Source organism: Chiloscyllium plagiosum, unplaced genomic scaffold (assembly GCF_037043375.1).
Source record: "Chiloscyllium plagiosum isolate Xiang-an unplaced genomic scaffold, Cpla_swu_hap1 HiC_scaffold_37, whole genome shotgun sequence".
Taxonomy (NCBI): Eukaryota; Metazoa; Chordata; class Chondrichthyes; order Orectolobiformes; family Hemiscylliidae; genus Chiloscyllium; species Chiloscyllium plagiosum.
The window spans coordinates 35,863,811-35,885,564 of NW_028270175.1; the positions used below are offsets into that span (position 1 = coordinate 35,863,811).

A 21,754-nucleotide genomic window follows, 5' to 3' on the forward strand; every position below is an offset into this window, starting at 1 on the left:
TATTTTGCTTTTATGCTGTCCCTGATTTCCCTTGTCAGCCATGGCTGCCTCATCCTCCCCTTAATGTGTTTCTTCTTCCTCAGAATAAATTTCTGTTGTTCCTCCTCGAAACTCCAGTCATTGCTGCTCCACCATCTTCCCGGCTGGGCTCTGCTTCCAATGAACTCTGGCTAGCTCCTCCCTCATCTTTTTGGAGTTCCCTTTATTCTATTGCAACACTGTTACATGTGATTCCAGCTTCTCCCTCTCAAACTGCAGGGTGAATTTGATCCTATCATAGTCACTGGTCCCTAGGAGATCCTTCGCCCTCAGCTCTCTAATCAAGTCACCCTCATTACGCATCACCAAATCCAGAGTTCCCTGTTCCCTAGTGGGCTCTTGGCTCAGGATCCACAAATATGCTGAAGTGTTCAGGCTCTATCTCATCATCGACTCTCTTGCTCTCATATCTCCAACATCATGTCCAACATTTGGTGTTGGATGTGCAGTAATGCCCTCTGATCAAATCTTGGGCTGACAGAAACCATTACCTTTAGTCACTGCTTCACTAACTGTTCCTAACCATTCAGCCCATTCATTTCTGACAAAAGTATTGTTTATAACCTTGATAACATATATGATCCTCAAATGAGCTACCCACCAAATATCCGTGCCATCACTAAGACCATTGCTCTCACTTAAATAATGTTGCTCCCCTCTGCCGCTGTCTTAGCCCATTTGCTGAAATCCTCATCCATGCCTGAGTTATCTCTATACTTGACTATTCTAAGTTGCTCTTAACTGGCTTCCCAATGTTCCAGCCTCTATAAATCTGAGGTCACCCAAAACTCTGCAGTTGCTATGCTTACTCACCAAGTTTAGTTCACTCATCACCCTGTGCTCCCACTTAAGCGATGCCTCCATTTGAATGTGTTCATTCTTGTTTTCAGCTACCCCGTAAGCTCACCTCTAAACCCCACCTCTGAAATTTCCTGGATCCACATACCCCTCCAACATATCTGTCTTCCTCCAATTCTAGTCTCTTAAGCATCCACAGTTTTAATTACTCCATCATTGGTGACTATGCGTTCAGTTGCTAAGGCACTAGTACTACTCCCTCAGCACGGTGGCTCAGTGGTTAGCACTCTGCCTCACAGTGCCAGGGACCCAGGTTTGTTTCCAGCCTCAGGAAACTGTCTGTGTGGAGTTTGCGCATTCTCCCTATGTCTGCGTGTTTCCTCCCACAGTCCATAGCTGTGCAAGGTTAGGTGAATTGGCATGCTAAATTGTCCATAGTGTTCAGGGATGTGTGTGTGTTAGGTGCATTAGACAGGGCTAAATATAGGGTAGAGGGCATGGATCTGAGTGAGTTGCTCTTCAGGGGGATTGGTGTGGACTTGTTGTGCCGAAGGGCCTGTTTCCACACTGTAGGGGTTATATTAATACGATTTGATGAAATCCCTCTGCGTCTCTCCCATTGTTTCATGTTTTAAAATCATCTGTAAAACCTACATCTTTGACTATGTTCATCTGACCTCATAGCTGCCTGTGTGGCTCAATGTTAAATTTTGTTTTTTAACCCTCCTTTTGAAATGGGACATTTAATTTGGTTAAGGGTGCTATATAAATACAAGTTGTTATATTCTCAGATGGCTGTCCCTCCTGACTACTTTCCTATTCACAAATTTGCCAGTAGACGTGTACAATAAATAGCCTCATAACAAAATGCAGATTTGCAAAGATTACAACAAGGAACAAGTTGTATAGCCCAAACAATTTGTTTTGATTTTTATTATCAACTGTAGTTGTAATCCCAAATTCCTAAATATCTTTATTCCCTTTTCCCTCAAATTCCTCCTTAGCTAATTATTGATCATGAATGTGGCCTCTGTTTTTACCACTCACCCTACTCATGTATTCCAGTCTCCCAATGATCTGTGTAAGAATGTTCACTCATTCTGTCCTGATTCTCTCCAATTTTGTATCTATTACCTTTCCTTTCAGACACCTCAAATACTGGAACCATTCTGTTTTTACCTTCCCTACCTTGTTTAACCTTTAAACGCCTTAACTGAGATTCTTCTGTCATTCAAACAAGAATAGATATTCTGGAGAATTTATGCCTTTCTCTCTCTATAGCTTCACGTCCTTCAGAAATCTGTTTGCTATGCTGTGTTTAATCTCTTACAAAGCCAAATTCCACAAATTCTTTTGCTCAATCTTCCATCAATGTTTTTGTTTTGCACAGCGTGTTACTTTTTAGTTACTGACATTAAATTCCATCTGCCACCTTTCCTCGTTTAAATCATTTAATCAGTATCAGTTCACCAAATTATTCCCAATGCTTTCGATTTTAGTATCAGCTGCAAATCTGAACAGCGATCTTGTTAGCCTTTGATTCAAATAATTGATATATGAATGGAACCGAGGTAGTTCCAGAACAGAACTCTGTGGGGCACCACTGCCCATTCCAACACAATGAGAAACTGCCATTCAATCCTTCTTCTATCAGTCTGAATTGTTTTTAATGTAATTTCTTTCACTTTCCCAATTCCATTTTTTCCATAAGTTTAATTCTATTAATTTTCTCTAAGAGAATTCTGTGGGTGCTTTGTCTGAGGCTTTCTGAATGCCTGTACATGCCACACTCTGTTTCTCTCATCAGCCATATCTACCATCTCTTCAAAGAACCCTAATCCCAGTTTGCAAGATGTCAAAGTGGACTGTGTAGAGATGACTAAGCAAATTTGGTTGTTGTCACAGTCTCATGTAGAATTTCCTATTATCGTGTTCAGATTAAATTTTCAGATGGGAATAGAGTCAGCTCAGAATTGTTTCACATTCCAAAGGATTATGTAACCAGGTATTTATTTTTATTTAAGATTGACACTCCATCTGTCTCAAACTATAAACATGTTACTGAAATCGAAACAGAATAAGCCTTCTACAAGTTTTGAATGAAATATCATGATCAGGCATTAAGATTTGCAGAAAAATCCCAGCTGAACTCCCATCCCATCCCATCACCTGTCCATCTAGTGATAACATCACTGACCCCAAGTGTGGATAGTGGACATTCTATATTCATTGCCCTATTTTTCTCTTATGTACTGCTTTTTCTATAGTGGAACATATTAGGATCACTGAGAGAAACTGGATAGTTGGCCATCAATGAAGGGAGTGGAATTCTGTGTATTTTCAGACTGCGGTTTCCTCATCCTTACCCAATGTCTGTGTGCATCTGTTAGATTGAGAACTGCTGAGGAACAAAGCTTGCAATTTAATCTCAGAGCTGTGGTTACGAGAGAGTTTTAGAAGGAATGAGAATCTAAATAGGCTTGCCAGTGGGTATTGGCATGAGGAAGGAAATTTGACGATAAGCAGAACGGAGATGGTGCCAATGACAGCATTGATGGACTAAAGTGTTTTAATTGGCACAATTAGGGAAAATCATTAGCATGAAGGATGAAGTGCTCAAGTGACTCTGTACACTTGCTCTACTTTAAGCAGATTTTAGTGGGCAGAATTGCAGGACATTTGGTTCTAATAATTAGACAGGCGCAAAGAATGGCTGGGGTGTATTTTGATTGTTCTTTGCAGTGACTGCTTCTGAAAATGACATTGACGGTCGTTGCTGGAGCGAGTGGTGCTTACATTTCCACGTTTATCAAATATAAACCATTTTAAATACAGGCAGCTTGTGGCATTCAGTTATCTTATGGAGTCTAACATGGCGTACACTCAATCACAATCTGACAGGAGCATCTAACATTGCACCAGGTCAAATATTTCTCTTTACCGCACCAGCCAGCATAATGGTTAAAACATCTGGAGGTTAATTTCTCCTGGTAGTGCACTGATTTAATGTACTTCCATGGAGAAGCATGATATAATGATGCGTTAATCCATTGGCCCTTAGCTGTGACCCTGTGGGTTGCACATGACCCATGAAGCGCAACATTATGAAACTGAAGCAATACTGAATGACTGCTACATTGTCAGTGGTAGTGTCTTTCAGACATACTGTTAAACCAATGGTCTCAGGTGGATAAAAAAAAAGATTCCATGGTACTCTTTTCAAGAAGAGTGTGGGTAAATCCCTGCATTTATCCTGCAAACACTCCAAAAACATTCTCCGGTTATTGTCACCTTTCTGTTTTGTAGCAGCTTGATGTGTGCAATGTATTGGTGCATTTCCTTACAGACAAGGTCAGGTCACCATAGCACCTGAAGACCATATTGAGCTGCTCTTTCATTGGAGAAAGTGACGCCTGATTGTGAGTTTAATCTGAGGGTCACCATATCTCAGACCAAGTAACCTCAATTGATATAGAAAATGAACCCATGCTATTGTAACCCTACATTTGCAGATCAGCCATCCAGTCAACTAAGTTAACTTACCCTCACATTTACATGCATTTCAATAGAGACAATGCTTCAAAAAAGCACTTTGGGACATCCCAAGGTTGTGAAAGGTGCTAAATAAATGAAATCTCTTTCTTCCTTATTGTACTGCTCCTGTCTAATTATTGCAACACCAATGTGCTGATTAATAATCTTTTGAATGTTACCCATTGCTCATGGGTTAATATGGAGATGCCCAGCTCCTTAAAAGAAAGGCAATTTCAACTGGAGAGATCAACTTTTGAATCATGTTTGTGTACATTTCTCAGGCCCTGTTTCTCTTGCTTTTTTTTAAGTTAGATTCAGGATGCTAATTTCTGGAGTTTCTGCTGATTTATCTGGCCAGTGTTTCCACTGGTTGGACTCAGGCTGATCAGATTGAACACTTAGAACTGGATGGCAGCTTTGAAACTTGCTTGGTTGAATCCCCAACCCCGCCCCCCCAAAAAAATCATAGAATCAAAGAGCCATACAGCACAGAAACAGAGTCTTTAGTCCAACATATCCAAACTAGACTAGTCCCACTGCCTGCTCCTGGCCCATATCCTATCCCAACCTTCGTCATGTTGTGTAGCACCATGCTAAATGGGGCAGACTTTGAACAGATCTAGCAACTTCAAACTGGGTGTCTATGAGGTATTGTGGGCCATCAACAGCAGCAGAATTGTAATCCAACACAATACGTAATCTCATCGCCCAGCATATCCCTCATCAACCATTACCATCAAGTCAGGGGATCAACCCTAGTTCAATGAAGAGTGCAGGAAGGTAGGCCAGAAGCAGCAGCAGCCATCCTAAAGATAAGGCATGGTGAAGCTCCCCAACAGGACTACTTGAATACCAAACAGCAATACCAGTAATTGATAAACTCACAGGATGAGGAGGCTCCACAAACATCCCATCTTCAATGATGGAAGAGCCCAACACATCAGTGCAATAGATAAAGCCAATGCTTTTGCAGCAATCTTCAGCCAGAATTGTTGAGAGGATGGTCCACCTCGGCGTCCTCCAGTGGGCCCTAATATTACAGATACCTGTCTTCAGCCAATTCAATTCACTCTACATGATCTCAAGAAACAGTTGGAGACATTGGATATTGCAAAGGCTTTGGGCCCTGACAACACTCTGGCAATAGTACTGAAGACTTGTGCTCCAGAACCTGTTGCTCCCTGAGCCAAGTTGTTCCTGTACAGTTACAACACTGACATCTACCCAACAATGTGGAAAATTGCCCAAGTCTGTCCTGCCCATAAAAAGCAGGTCAAATCCAATGCAGCCAATTTTTGCCCCACTCTTGACCATCAGTAAAGTGATAGAAGGTGTCATCAACAGTGCTATCAAGCAGCACCTGCTCAGCAATAACCTGCTCAGTGATGCCCAGTCTGGGTTTCACCAGGGCCACTCAGCTCCAGACCTCATTACAGTCTTGGTTAAAACATGGACAAAAGAGCTGAATTCCAGAGGGGAGGGGAGAGTGACCACTCCTGACATCAAGGCTGCTTACAAATGACCGTGGCATCAAGGAGCCCTGGCAAAACTGGAATCAATGGGTATCAGGAGGCAAACTCTCCACTGGTTGGCATCATACCTGACATATTAGAAGATGGCCATGGTTGTTGGAGATCAGTCATCTAACCTCCAGGATATCTCTGCAGGTGTTCCTCAGGGTAATGTCCTAAGCCCATTTTCAGCTGCTTCCACAGTGACCTTTCCTTCATCATTAGGTGAGAAGGGGAATGTTCGCTGATGATTGTACAATATTCAGCACCATTTGCAACTCCTCAGCTACTGAAGCTGTCCAATGCAACAAGATCTGGACAATATTCAGGCTTGGGCTGACAAGTGGCAAGTAACATTCATGTCATACAAATGCCAGGCAATGACGATTACTAATAAGACACAATCTAACCACTGCCCCTTTACACTCAACTGTGTTATCATCACTGAATCCCCCACTATCAACATTCTGGGGGGTTATCATTGACCAGAAACCTAACTGGGCTCACCATATAAACACAAAGGCAACAACAGCAGGTCAGAAGCTGGGAATACTGCGGTGAGTAACTCAGCTCCTGGCTCCTCAAAGCCTGCCCACTATCTACAAGACACAAGTCAGGAGTATGATGGAATACCCCCACATGTCTTGGATGGGTGCAGCCCCAACAACACTCAAGAAGCTTCACACCATCCAGGACAAAGCAGCCTGCATGATTGGCACCACATCCACAAGTATCCACTCCCTCCACCACCGACACTCTACCTACAAGATGCACTACAGAATTTCACCAAAAATCCTCGGACAGCACCTTCTAAAAACACGATCACTTCCATAAAGAAGGACAAGGGCAGTAGATATATAGGAACACCACCACCTTCAAGTTCCCCTCCAAGCCACTCACCATCTTGACTTGGATATATATTGCCATTCCTTCACTGTCGCTGGGTCAAAATCTTGGAATTCCATCCCTAAAGGCATTGTGGGTCAACCCGCCACATGTGGACTGCAGCATTTCAAGAAGACAACTCACCACCACCTTCTCAAGGGCAACTAGGGATGAGCAATAACTGCTGGCCCAGCCTGTGACGCCCACATCCAACAAAAGAATCAAAAAATCCCCCCACACCTTTCCTACTCATGTACTTATTCAAATGTCTTTTAAAATGCAAACAAAATTAATTTTAAAAAACTTATTATTGAAATTCAATAACTGTAATAAATCTTTAACTAAGCCTACAATCCCAGCGGCAGCTGCAAGAGCCACACTGCACCTCCACCGCCATGTGACAGATTTCTTAATCACAGGAATTTTATGTAACTATTGCACAAATCGGTGGAAGTTAAATCTCCTTATATCAATTTGGACTGAATCATGCTGGGTCTCCATCTGAATTAGGAGCATGTCTGAGACTGAGCAACATGCTGGACTGTACTCAGCCAACCAGAGGCAGTAGTTTCAAACTCAAAAGATGAAATGACATTGAAAACATTAACCACTGATCATCCTGTACCAGTCCCAACAATATGCCTTTAAGTGATTGATACAGGTTAAGATATTTAAGCTCAACGAATTGATTGTGTGCATCTTATACCGCTTCCACATTGTGAAGGTGCTTTATAATTATCACTCCTGTTTATAAGCTCTTCTATGTCAGACTTGTTCCTGTCACTGACTATTCCCAATGTGGGGCTCGCTGGCTCGCTGGCTTGTACAGGTGGGCTCAGCATGTCCATTTTTGCTGGTCGTGGATGCCATATTTGGCTGTTGGGGCCAAGGACTCTCCACATTCAACGTAAAGCTATCTGCACCCAATAGAATGCAGTGCATACAAAGAAAAAAGGTCAATTTTCCACTATACACTTTCAAATTTACACTAACACTTATGCTGACATCCCTGATGCAGGTATTTGGTCCCAGAATTGGCCCAATTCTCCTTTGTGAGGATGCACTGGGTCATGGAGCTGTGCAAAAATGCCCCCCCCCGTTTTCACCAAGGAACTGACTTGAAAGGGCGAAGAGAGAAGTGGTACAAGGATTGGGCCAGCTTATTTATTTCTATCCTGTAAGTAATAACACTCATGGTCTGACAACGTGGTGCCTATTCCAGTTGGGATTTTGGGGTGGCTTTGTGAGGGAAGTCAGGGCTGATGTGCTGGAGAAATACAGCAGCAGTGACCTCCACTTGTATTTGTAGAGCCAGAGATGTACAGCACTAAAACAGACCCTTTGTTCCAACTTGTCTTTGCTGACCAGATATTGTGCATTAATCTAATCCCATTTGCCAGCTTTTGGCCCATGTTTTTCTTCCTATTTTCAGATGCTTGTGGTGCTGTAGCATCAAAAGCTACATTCTGAGGCAAAGCTACTGTGTTGTCTGGCTGTCGGTGGATATGGGACTGGGGGCTACCACTGAATCACTACGATGTAGACAGAAGCTATTCAGCCCATCAAGTTTGCACCAACATTCCAAAGATCATCCCACCCAAACCCATCCTATCCCTCTACCCCACATTTCCCATAGCTATTCTATCTAGCCTGCACATACCTGGACACTATGGGGCAATTTAGCATGGCCAATCCACCTAATCTGCACATCTACATACTGTGGGAGGAAATCAGAGCACCGGGAGAAAACCCATTCTGACATGGGGAGAATGTGCAAACTCCACACGGACAATCGCCCAAGGGTGGAATCAAACCCAGGTCCCTGGCACTGTGATGCAACAGTGCGAACCACTGTACTGCCTCTATAAGAAGGTATTAGAAAGAGTGAGCATTGGTGGCACAGTGGCTCAGTGGTTAGCACAGCTACCTCACAGCACCAGCGAGCTTGGTTCAATTCCAGCCTCGGGCGACTGTCTATGTGGGTTTCCTCCAGGTGCTCCGGTTTCCTCCCTCAATCTAAAGATGTGCAGGTCAGGCGAATTGGCCATGCTAAATTATCCATCGTGTTAGTGCATTAATCAGAGGAAATGGATCTGGGTGGGTAACTCTTTGGAGGGTCAGTGTGGACTGGTTGGGCCAAAGGGCCTGTTTCCACAATGTAGGGAATCCATTCTAATCAAATAGGTAAAAGGAAGGAAAATTGATGATTTGCAAAATGGGGATGGTGCCAATGGCCTTGGATGCCAGGTAGCTTACCAATGGTTTCCCCACTTGGATAACCATTGGGAACACATCTCATGATGAAGAAGGATATAAAAATAAAGATATCACTGATTTTGATATTGGCTTTTGAAAGGTTTACTCTGCAACTAAATGTAGTTTCATCTGTTCAAACAGTAGATCTGTTAAAATCCATTAATTAACCACTGGTAACTTTGAAGGTCCCAAAATTAACAAACAGCTTCCAGACTGTAGGAGTGACACGTGCCTGAAAAGATTCACAGAAGAACGATGGTCCCTAATCAGGAGAAATCACCAGAAACATATTTTGAAATAAATAGACTCCGCAACACAGTAGAAGTGGGAGGGAAGGAAAACAAAGCAGCATTTCTGAGATGGAGCTTCGAAGAACCAGGACGAGCTTTTGGTGCTAAATTTGAAAGAAGGAAATGCTGTGAAGTGGGATTGGAAAAGGCTTCTGCATAGGGATTTCAGCAGAGGAACAGGCCATTTGGCCCAACTGCTCCATGCCAGTGCTCACATTTTGCACAAATTTCCTCCATCTCTCCCAATCAGTATTAAATTTCTGATGTTTTCTCCCTTGGGTCATGAAAGCACCTTTATTTCCTTAGAAGGCTGAAGAAACTTGGCTTCCACAATGACTCTTACTGGTTTTCATAGATGCACCACATAAAGCATCTTATCCTACTGCTTGGTATGACAACTGCTCTGTCCACAAGAAATTACAGAGAGTTGTGAACACAGTCCAGTCCATCACGAAAACCAGCCTTCCCTCCATTGACTCTGTCTACACTTCCCACTGCCTCGGGAAAGCAGCCAACATCATCAAAGACCCCACCCATCTCCGTATGCTCTCTTCCACCCTCTTTCATCAGGCAGAAGATACAAAAGTTTGAAAACACGTACCACCAGGTTGAAGAAACGTTTCTTCCTTGGTGTTACCAGACTTTTGAATGGACCACCCATACATTAAAGTTGATCTTTCTCTGCAACATCTCTGTAACACTGTATTCTGTTCTATTACCCTGATATACTTATGTAAGGTTTGTGTCTGGATGGCATGCAAGATAATACTTTTCACTGTATCTCAGTATGTGTGACAATAATAAGTCACATCAAATCATCTGTTTTTAACTGAAGTGCGTCTAGGTTATTCACCTCAAATTGAGTGAGGCTGTGGAGGGATTTGTTAGGAGCACATTGGAAGAGAGAGAGATTATCGAGGAAAAGATTTTTATTGTGCAGCACAAGAAATGGACAGCAGTGTTTTGAATGAGCTGATGGACAGCTAAGGCCCAATTTTAACGTTGGGTGCTGCAGGAAAATATGAAGCTCGAGTGAGATACTGGTACACAGGAAATGAATGGATATGGGGAGACAATGGGTTTGAGGTCAAAGATCTGTACTGAGCACATTGACTCGGGGCTTGTGAGGTTAGATATCGAGAGGTTGTTGAGTCTAGATCAAAGAGGCATTGACGCTGAACAAGGGGATGATTATTTAGAACTGAGATGAAGAGAAAGTGCTTCACTCAAAAGATTGTAAATCTTTGAAATCCTCTATTCCAGAAGCACAAGGCTGTTCCATTGTCGAAACAACTTAAGGATACAATAGAAAACTATTTAGTGTCTTGGAGTATCAAGAGATACAGGTAGCTAGCAGGAAAGTGAAATTGAAGCTAAAATCAGACATAGTTGCAATGCATGTCTAGCAGGCTCGGTGGGCTGAATAGCCTACTCTGGTTTGGGGTGGCACAGTGCACTGGTTAGCACTGCTACCTCATAGCACCAGAGACCCAGGCACAATTCTACCCTTTGGTGACGCTCAGTGTGGAGGTTGCGCATTCCGCCTGTGTCTGCGTGAGTTTCCTCCCACAAACCACTAGGTTAGGGTGGATTGGCCGTGCTAAATTGCCCATAGTGTCCAGGAATGTACAGAGTAGATGGGTTAGCCATGGGAAATGTAGGGTTTTAGCAATCAAGCAGAGGGGCCGGATCTGGGTGGGATGCTTTTCAGAGGGTCGGTATGGAGTCGATGGGCCGAATGGCCTGCTTCCACACTATAGGATTCTATGATTTATGTTGTTGATGGAAAATTTGAACTTGGGTAATTCTCAAATGTTTTGGCTCAAGAACTTTCTTTTTTCAAGTAGTTTAATGGTCATGGATTCCCCATCTTTGTGTTTTTGCAAGAAAAATACTTTCCACTGTAATTTTGGATACATGTGACAATAAATCTAAATCTAAACCCTGACCCCGTTTTACTCATAAATTGAAAGTGCTGCATTGAAACAGTTCTCATAATGCTTTACAGAAAATAGGTATTTACTTGTAAATATCAGTGAGGTAGTTGCAACCCTCTTGTCCATCATTGTGAACTCCCCTCCAGTTTGTTCATTATATGTGACTGAGGCCGTCTGCTCCCAATTCCAGACTCATGCCAAGTCCTCCACTGAAGGACTGGGTTACTGGAACAGACCCCACTCCCCACTACCCCAATTGCTGTTCCCAGTTTGAGAACTCTAAATTACGATCCGCCACAAATTCACCTGCACCTCCACACACATCATCTATTGCATCCGCTGCACCCGATGTGGCCTCCTCTATATTGGGGAGACAGGCCGCCTACTTGCGGAGCGTTTCAGAGAACACCTCTGGGACACCCGGACCAACCAACCCAACCACCCTGTGGCTCAACACTTCAACTCCCCCTCCCACTCCACCAAGGATATGCAGGTCTTTGGACTCCTCCATCGTCAGACCACAACAACACGACGGTTGGAGGAAGAGCGCCTCATCTTCCGCCTAGGAACCCTCCAACCACAAGGGATGAACTCGGATTTCACCAGTTTCCTCATTTCCCCTCCCCCCACCTTGTCTCAGTCAAATCCCTCGAACTCAGCACCGCCTTCCTAACCCGCAATCTTCTTCCTGACCTCTCCGCCCCCACCCCAGTCTGACCTATCACCCTCACCTTGACCACTTTCCACCTATCGCATTTCCAATGCCCCTCCCCCAAGTCCCTCCTCCCTACCTTTTATCTTAGCCTGCTGGACACACTTTCCTCATTCCTGAAGAAGGGCTTATGCCCGAAACGTCGATTCTCCTGTTCCCTGGATGCTGCCTGACCTGCTGCGCTGTTCCAGCAACACATTTTCAGATTACGATATCAGTGTCAATTAGTAGGTTACCCAGAACTTTAAAAAGAGGTATAACTTGCAAATAATGCAGACTGATCTGATGTTTCTTGTAAACCTCAGAATGCTGCTCCAATGCATTCAATTCCAAGTATTCCTATACTTCTAATATGGCTTTTCTCCCCTTTGGCTAACCACGGAGACAGAGATGAGACTTGAAACTTAGGGTTGCAGAGATGAATATTCTGCCTTGGAGTGAACAGGAAATGGAGAGAGGTGATTAACCAATTACTGCTTAAGATCAGTGTCCAATGCAGATGTACTATAAAAATCTGACTTTTCAACTTCCAGACTGACTTTTTCAAGTATTTAGAACCTTTCACTGTGACATAGTTTCTGGTCAAGGCCACTCTCTGGTTTTCCTGCTATGCTCCCACTCAGTTATTCTGCTGTAACTTCCCCACTCCCTCTGGATTCCTAATTTGTTTCTTTATTAGTCCCTTTCTAAACACCTTCTGCCTTGTGACAAGTCATCCTTTAATAGTTTCCACATGCCTTTTAACCTATCCTCTCCTTTTCTAGGACCCCTCTTGACTCTGCAACTGTGAAAATGCCGGACCTCTCCAACGTAACCCAGTTCCAGTGAAAGATCACTGAATGGAAACATTATCTGTTTTTCTTCTCTCTCTCCATCAATGCTCCCTGACCTGCCTAGGCTCTCCAGCAATGTGCATTTTTACCCCTTATTAAGTGCAGCTGATACTTAAAACAAAATCCATTGCCCATCAGCTGTACTTTGCGAATACTGAGAGAGTTGCAGACTCTCATTCAGTGTGTTATTGGAGCAGATTAATGGAATGATCAATTGAAATAGTGATCATAAAAAAAAATGGTCTTTGCGCTTTGCTGAAATTCCATCTGTCTAATTGTCCTTTCACAAATTAAAACTTTGTTTTATTTTCTTTCCAGGATTCCACTGGTGAATCTGTAAAACAAAAACGCAAAGATGTCAACATTTTTTGGCATACCCGTGGGACAGGGAGTGAGCAGAACCCTTGTTTATTTTTTTAAACGAGAATGAGCATTATTTTATGAAGAAGCCGGAGAAAATAAGGAAAGACTGCCGAAGGATTGAACCTTTTTACTGGAAGAGGGCGCAGCGTCACGGGTGAAGACAAACACACACGGCAGTCACATTTCGACAAGACTTGACAACTTTTCAGAAGTGTCTATAGTGGAGATACAATCTCATAAACTGGGATCCACTGCCAACAGTGCCATTAGATGCCACGTACTTAGAGACTACAGGCTGGTACGATCCATGAACAGAATTACACTCTTGAAGAAGCATTTAATATTTTTTTTTTGTCTGAGAGAAATAGTATTGTTTCTTTCCGAAAACAGGACCTACTCAGAGCCGACAGTTCCTAAAGTGGTGTTTGTTGCTTAAGATTGAGATTGAAGGCAATGGTGAGAAATAGGAATGCAGCAAGTTCCGTTTAAAACCAGAGTGTATATCCTGTTTAACAGACTTAACCCTGGAGATGTCACATTTATAGTTTCCTTTCTAATCACCCTTTATTCCTGAATTTGCCCATAGAGTCAAAAAGGTTGAGCCTGTGGGCAGAGGAGGAGGAGAACCAGGATTCTGGACTTGCATTCACCTCCCTATCCAAAGTTCTCTCCACCTCAGCATAAACGATCCAGAATGGAGCATTACCTATACTTTCTTGTAAAGACATTGTCGAGCAAAGTTGCTATGACAACAGGTTTGTTCTGGCAGCACAATAAGAAGCAATGCATTCAATCAGGACGCTTTACTGCTCATGAACCCCAGAGCTATTAAAAAACCTAAATTGAAACAACTGTGGGACCCGGTGCATTTCCACTCTACTCAAGAATGCTTAATGTTTACCAGATGAAATAAAGCAAATGAGTATGGTTAAATCAAATTCTCTGAAATTGTCACCAATTTGGCTTTTGGTAAGAGGTCAAGAACAAATAAGCTGGCAACCATTTTAGAATTCATCTTGTTAAACAAAATGTACACTCAAACGGTGGAATCTGTGTAACTGATTGTCTTTTCACAAAACCTTGCTGATTTTACCAAGCTGACAAAAAGGCAGAGAGAATCTTATCCCTCGAAAGAGCAACAGACTTTTATAATTTCTACAAAACTGTTTTCTGTCATTTTTTTTCTTGAAATGGTGTTGTGCAAATACTTAGAGCCGTGAACACAGAAATCAAAGCATCAAGCACACAGGATAAGGATCTGTGTGTGGTCAATGTTGACTGAATAACACACGCTTTGCATTGTTTTTGTAGTACACCAATGCTGTTTATTGTCTTTGAGATGGTTCATAGCCAATGACAACTGTGGGTTTTTTTAGATTACATGAATATATCATTTTAAATTATACTGTAAAATAAAATGAATTTCAGTTCAGCTACAGGAAGCGTCTAGAAAGGAATGAGTGAAGCTTAAACATGAACAGGACATTTGTTCTCTAAATGGCTCCTCATTAAACATTTAAAGCCAGTTCAACCTCTTGGAGTTGGGTTTAATACGAGTGTCTGCAAGCATTTTCTTAGGGCCTTTTCTCTTTTCTGACTTTCTCCTTTCCATCCCAAAAGACAGTGTGTTCCCAAGGCAACCATTAATCTCATCCATGGCCTCAACCAAGTCCCCAAAATTAGTATATCAACAGGCCATGTAACACTGGGGACAGTGGTCTGTTCTTGCTCAATCCCCAGGTTGTACACTGTGGGCATTTTGGTAGCAGAAACACCAGCTAATATTTTTATACCTGCCAAGGCATATAGGGGCTGATACCAATTGTAGGAAAGTGGAAATCTGAAACTCTTTCCTCCCTCTCCCACCCCACCCGCAAAAACAATCGGCCAGTTGAACATGTCAAAGCTGAGATTTCTAAATTCTTGTTAGATAAGGCTATTGGTTGTAGAAAGTGTTAAGTATGTAGAACATTTCAGATCCTGAGAAACTATTGGTGATTCAACCCTCAAAGTCATGTAAAACCCTCAGAAGTTGCCCCTCACGTTATCCCCATGAACTGCTACCAACAAAAAGCACAAATTGGAGTACTGTGGGCAACAGCCATTTCTAGTCATCAGAAGGGACTCTGTTGTCCCGAGTTGCAGGTTCCAATAGGCTCGAGGAACTACATTGTCCCTAATTGCAGGCTGAGCTCTTGTGTACTTACAATTAACAAACAAGTTATAATTGCGAAACTTGGGGATAATTTTGACCATAATACATCAGAAGCAGAACAGGAGAACTTCTGGGTGGGGGTCTGAAGATGTAAAAATTAGGAGTGGGCTTGGCAACATACCTGATCTGATTCCAACCTTTTTAAGACAGGTAAGCAAGTTTAGAACCACTTCCCTTAAACCTCTGGTGTGGAAGTGGAGCAATTATACACCCATCAACTGCCCGAGCAGTGTTGATGCCGTACTGCTGAGATTTCCATAAAGATTCAAGGCAATTAACTCTAAATACTGGTATTTGAAGCTTTCAGTCCAGCACAATTCAAATGTTTCCAAGGAGCACACTGAGGGGGAAGGTCCAACGTTTGCAACAAATAATTTCTTTCAGGGAGCAAATTTGGCTCAAATGCAGACCTACAGTAATCTGCACCTGTTCATAATAAAAGTTTGAAAATCCATGACATTCTGTTTCATCTTGGAGTTTGCTGTTTCTTTATTAGAAACACGTTCCCACACAAGCTCAGAAGGAGCCACTCAGATGATTAATTATTTGCCATCCCAGTGAGTCATCACACTGTGAGAGAAGCTGTTTCAGACAGGATTCAGACAGATCTTTTTTAATTGAATAAAATATTGTGGCATTTCAGTTAACGGACCCCCCCCGCTTTGCCTCAACTCATGACTCAGTGATTGTGACCAGCGTGTTGCTATGGGACAGACATGGAGACCATTCCAGGTTCGGTTTGTTTTGTATTGAGTGGGTAGAGAGGCAGTCAGATGTCAGCTTGTGTGGCATAGTGGTGGTGTCCCTACCTCTGAGTCAGGACTCCAGGGTTCAAGTCCAACCTCCTCCAGAGATGTGTACTAATATCTCTGAACAGGTCGATTAGAAACATCCAGACAGGCAGTAAATTGCTGCACTTGACGTCAGTAGCTTCTGAGGTCAGGTAGGGAAAGCTAATTACTGTTCAGCAATGAAGACAACAAATGTTGGAGATCACATTGTGTCAGGCATTTTCGATGGAAAGAGAACAAGGTAATGTTTCGAGTCTAGATGACTCTTCAGAGCTGACGTGAATCGTAGGAGGGGAAAGTGAGGACTGCAGATGCTGGAGATCAGAGTCGGGAGTGCGGTGCTGGAGAAGCACAGCAAGTCAGGCAGCATCCGAGGGGCAGGAGAATCATTGTTTCGGGCATTCCTGATGAACGGCTTATGCCTGAAATGTTGATTCTCCCGCTCCTCAGATGCTGCCTGGCTTGAATCGTGGAGGGGGGCAGTTTTGTGGTGGGGTGAAAAGGGGGGACGTTTTGATATACTGGGGGAGAAAGATTGATATAGCAGATTTAGTGATCAGAATGTGAGTAAAGCAGAACAATGCTGTGTCTAACTGCCAGAACAGACAGTCCCACTGGAGTGGAGGAGAGGAGAGAGGGCGTGATGATAGAAGACATAACAAGTAAAGCTGAAAGGAAGGGAGTGGGTTCACAAACTGAAGCTGTTGAACTCAACATTAAGCCCAGAAGGTTGCAAAGTGCCTCGTCTGAAGATGAGATGTTGCTTCTCCAGTTTGCACTGGGACATTGTTGCATGCCGAAGACAGAGCTGCTCCGACATGTTGGTCAACAATTCTGCGTTAAAGGTTGTCATGTGGGTGTGCTTAGGTTTGACCAGGTTAATCCCAACTATAATCCACTCTAATTAGATGGCTAGTCTCGTACAGCAATTGGATTATTACCTTTTCAGGATCGCACGAAAGGGCATTCTGGAGTTATGGAATGAGGCAGGACCTTAGGAGGAGAGAAATTTAGTGATGAGCAAAATTGGCCATTTTTCAACCATTTACCTTGGTCAATGTGAAACTCATGTAAGCTTTGTCTTAATGACTTAAGATTTCCCATGATGCTCCACCTATTCTCAAGGGGAAAAGCTATGGAAACCCCAGAAAACTGCATCAATGCCATTTTTCTTGCTTTCTGCAGCCCATAGGTTTTTGAAGACGGACAGAACTGCCCTTTCAGAGTTTCACCCCCACAGTGTTTTGGCTTCATTGCTGATGTATAACATTGGCGTGTTGCCTTCAGTGATCAAGAATGGTTTTATTACTTTCAAACCATGTGCTGTTTTGAGCTGATGTCTTTGTAGACGCTGCACATAAATTGTATCAATGCTATAACATTACACTATACCTTGAGGGTTTGCAGATTTGAAGTTTCACATTGAAAAAGGCTGCCTTTCCCCTGTTACTTACCATCACAACCATCCTTCTGCCCCTCAGATGTGTACTTTGTACCAGGAAATGCCAAAGATAGGAGTATGGCTTTTGGCCACAGTCACTACCATGGTTTTTATTTTACATTTTGGAGGTTTTTGGTGAAGGGATAGAGAGTGCAGGAAAACAGCATGGCTGATTAAAGCTGGAGACCGAGTAAGGGTCAACCAAAACAAAAATAGTGTCTAGACAGCACCAAATTTGGATCTGGGTGCCTTGAACTTAGGAACAAGCTGGATTCATAAATCAATCTGTTCATAAAGGTTTCATTGTAATGCAGACATGACTGAGGCCTTTGGAATTCTAGTTGACCTAGTGTCATTGTAGCAAGGATCACAAAACTGGCCTGACATTTTTTTTGTGTACGCTAACATGTAAATTCATTAACACACTGACAATTGTTGGATCAGGTCTTTACAGGGAGGTGCACAGTTGCTTTTAACTCACTACTTTCAACGATTTTGTCTCAACACCTTCCCATATGGCTGCCACCATTCACTTTCACATCCTTAAGGTATTTTTTATCACCCCACACCCCCTTCCGGAGATGCCTGTAAGCGGGCTCTTTTAGAGAACAAGGGCTTACATATTTCTTTAATTGTCTGGGCGATTGGAATAAATTTGTCACTTAATTGGGTAAACTCCATTTGTCACCTTACCCCACCCATTTTACCCTCCCCAGGCGAAGCTGAAAATCTAATCCATCACTTTAAAACCGAAGAGGAATGTTAAAAGCAAGGCTGATATTTGAACATAAAAGCTATGGAAATTCAACTTAATCTTGATAACCTCTTTGCTTTTATATTCTTCGATGCAAGTTAATGTAATAATAGATATACATCAAAGTTACATTTCAAAACATCCAACCCATTTCAGTCCTAATCCAGGAGAGGACCATCAATGGTATACTGGAAGTCGCTTTGTTTGTTACTAGTGTGGAAACCCAGAATTCCATGTTTGGGAATTGTCTTTCTTATATTGTTATAGAAGATATTGATAAGGAAAATGGTACTTGCAAATGTAGCGCCTCTCCATAATTAATTCTGATTGAACTCCTTGAGACATAAGAATAGACCTGCAGCACAATGCATTAGTTACCATTGTACCTGTATTTATGTAGGCAGACTGTTACTGAGTTTAGGAATAAAAAGACTGGTGTGAAAGTTTGTGAAGGATTTTGAAAACATTGACTTTCCATTTTGTTTAAACAGGGTTGCAGATGTGTACACATGTGATATCTCTCAAGGTCACTGGGTAAAGAGGTGGCAGAATGACAGTGTTAAAATTGGGGAGCTTGATTAAACAGATTGATGGTCATAATGGACAATCCTTAATGTTGAAGAAATTAACAACCTAGGTACACATGTCATTATGCAAGATGGCTGACTCACTACACAACCTATCATGCAAGGAAATCTCTCACAATAGACAGTTCATTCCACAGGTTCATCTGTCCAACTGGAAAATGCATTTCACAATGAATCTGACTCACTGCATTGTTCCCAGGTGATTCCTCTGACTGGATAAGGTGTTGTAACAAAGATGGGCATTCCTCTGGGAGTTCTTCAGACTGAAGTGTATGTTGCACAGGGTTCAACATTTCAAAGAGACTCCACATGGTGCTCAAAGCCAATTTGCAAACTAACTTACCCAGGGAATTGGATGGAGACACTCTAAGATTACTCACTCAGTTGTGGATCTGAATAACTACAATTGCTGAGGGAAAGCTAGAAAGAAATGGTGGTACTGTACCAATATACAGTCAGCTAATAGAGCTGGAAAGACATGGTTCCAACTTGGGCTGAAATGGGTTCTGAAAATTTCCAGAGTAAAAGTAACTCAAACAATGTCCAATGGGTTTATTTGCTTTGGCAGTAAATACTGCTTGACATTGTATTAATGAAAACCAGCAATTATTTTCCAAACTTGTATCGAACACCATTTTTCGCCATCACTGAATACCTCTCCTGCATCTTAAAACTGCAATGTATGATTCTAAAAGCAATTTAAAGTGATGTGCCAGTTACTTAATAGTTGTTTTATCCTTTTAGTTCACAAAAGTATGTAAAATCTGACCTATGAGTTGCACCTTCAAACTGGTTTGGTTTCTGAAAGTAACAGAGTAAATTATGCACTTGGCCAACTTTTAGATTTTTGTTTACTTAAACAGAAAGCAGTAATCTGTAAATTTAGAGATTACCAGCAGTTACACTTTCAATGTGCTCATACCAGATGGATTTGTTTGCTAGTTTAAATGAAGGCACTGTCCCATATTAAAGTAAAATTCCTCTGTCCACTATGTTAACAGCTCCAAACTTTCTTGAAATAGTGTGGAGAGACAATATGACTGGATACACATACAAAATGGGCAGGCAATCTCTACTTTTACAGAAAGAGGCTCATATAAAAGTGTGATTTAGACTTTAAATTGAATTGCTGGGGAGGAAGAAACCTTTGCTGTTGCCATCTTTTCTATTGAAATCAGCAGCACTTTTTGGTGAGAGAGATAGAGAGAATATATATATATATATAAAGAAACATATACATACAACTTCCAGTGGGAGCAAAAGTACATCTTCTTTCTTAAGAGAACAGTTTCATTGGGGAATGGATTCTATTTTGTCACTGCTGTAATTCTGAACTGTGTGTTTTGAATGCACTGTAAACGCAACCTGTACCAATTCTCTTGTGTAAGTTTAGTACTCTGATGTTGCTATTAAACCTGTTTAACAACAGCTTATTGCTTTTTTGATTTTCTTCATATGATTACCAGAGCTCAAGTTGCAAGACCAACATAACAGGCTCCAAAGCCTAAAGTTACAATATCAGTCGAGAAGTTGTGCTTGGAATCTAAGATTAGATTAGATTCCCTACAGTGTGGAAACAGGCCCTTCGGCCCAACCAGTCCACACCGACCCTCTGAAGAGTAACCCACCCAGACCCATTTCCCTCTGACTAATTGACCTAACACTATCGGGCAATTTAGAATGGCCAATTCACCTAATCTGCACATCTTTGGACTGTGGGAGGAAACTGGAGCATCCAGAGGAAACACACGCAGACACAGGAAAAATGTGCAAACTCCACATAGTCACTCGAGGCTGGAATCGAATGTGGGATGCTAGTGCTGTGAAGCAGCATAGCTAATCACTGAGCCACTGTGCCACCCCTATAGTTTTCAATGATCTGAAGGTTAGGGCAAAGAAGGTTGAGGGAGGTGAGGAAATGCAGTGAGAGTCAACTTCATGGCATCATGAATGGTTCTGCTGCTCAAGATGGGAGGAAGAAGAATGGCAGTGGAAGGGGATTCAATTGAAGAGGAGCAGATGGGCATTTCTGCACCACAAGGAAGATTCCAGGATGAGATGTTGCCTGCCTGGTGCCAGGTCCAGGCATGTCACTGAATGGCTGCAGGGCATTCTGAAGGGGGAGGGCAAACTGACAGAGATAGTAGCAAATATTGCTACCAACGACAATAGGTAAAAACAATGACTGCAGATGCTGGAAACCAGAGTCTAGATTAGAGTGGTGCTGGAAAAGCACAGCAGGTCAGGCAGCATCTGAGGAGCAGTAAAATCGACGTTTCGGGCAAAAGCTCTTCATCAGGAATAGAGGCAGGGAGACCCTCCTCTCATTTATCAGACCAACGACATTAGGAAAAGCAAACAAGGAGGAGGTCCTGTAAGCAGAATGTAGGGACCTAGGAAGCAGGTTAAAGGGCAGGTCCCAAAATGGTAGTAACTTTTGGAATACCTCTGCTGTCATGAACGTGAAAAGGAACAGGAGGTTAGTCCAGATGAATGCATGGCTGGAGAGATGGAGCAGGAGCAAGGGCTTTAGATCGCTGAGATTTTAGGATCATTTCCGGGGGCTGGTGAGACCTGCACTGGAATGGAACCAATATTATTACCATGAGGTTTGCTGCTGCTGATGGGGAGGGTTTACATGAATTTGGTGGGGGGGGGGGGGGGGGAGGAATCCAGTAAGACTGCTCAGCAGGGGGAGATGAAAGGTCAAAATTAGAATTGACAGCAAATGAGTCATTATAGGCCTGTTAAGACACGAGAGAATTTGGCAACGTTGGATGGTATTTATTTTAATGGAAGGAGTGTGAC

The 21,754-nt window shown here is 42.5% G+C and overlaps 1 protein-coding gene across 3 annotated transcripts in view; it reads left to right on the forward strand.

The window, feature by feature from the left end:
* Positions 1–20,369, forward strand: part of ajap1 (adherens junctions associated protein 1) — a 316,781-nt gene extending 296,412 nt beyond the window's left edge. For all 3 annotated transcript variants that reach the window (XR_015753488.1, XR_015753487.1, XM_087980585.1), the window contains one exon: positions 13,114–20,369. Coding sequence is in view for 1 of the 3 variants with exons in the window: in XM_087980585.1 (XP_087836711.1) it covers positions 13,114–13,135 (22 nt within the window). In the remaining 2 variants the exon portion in view is untranslated. The remainder of the gene's footprint in view (positions 1–13,113) is intronic.
* Positions 20,370–21,754: the final 1,385 nt, after the last annotated feature.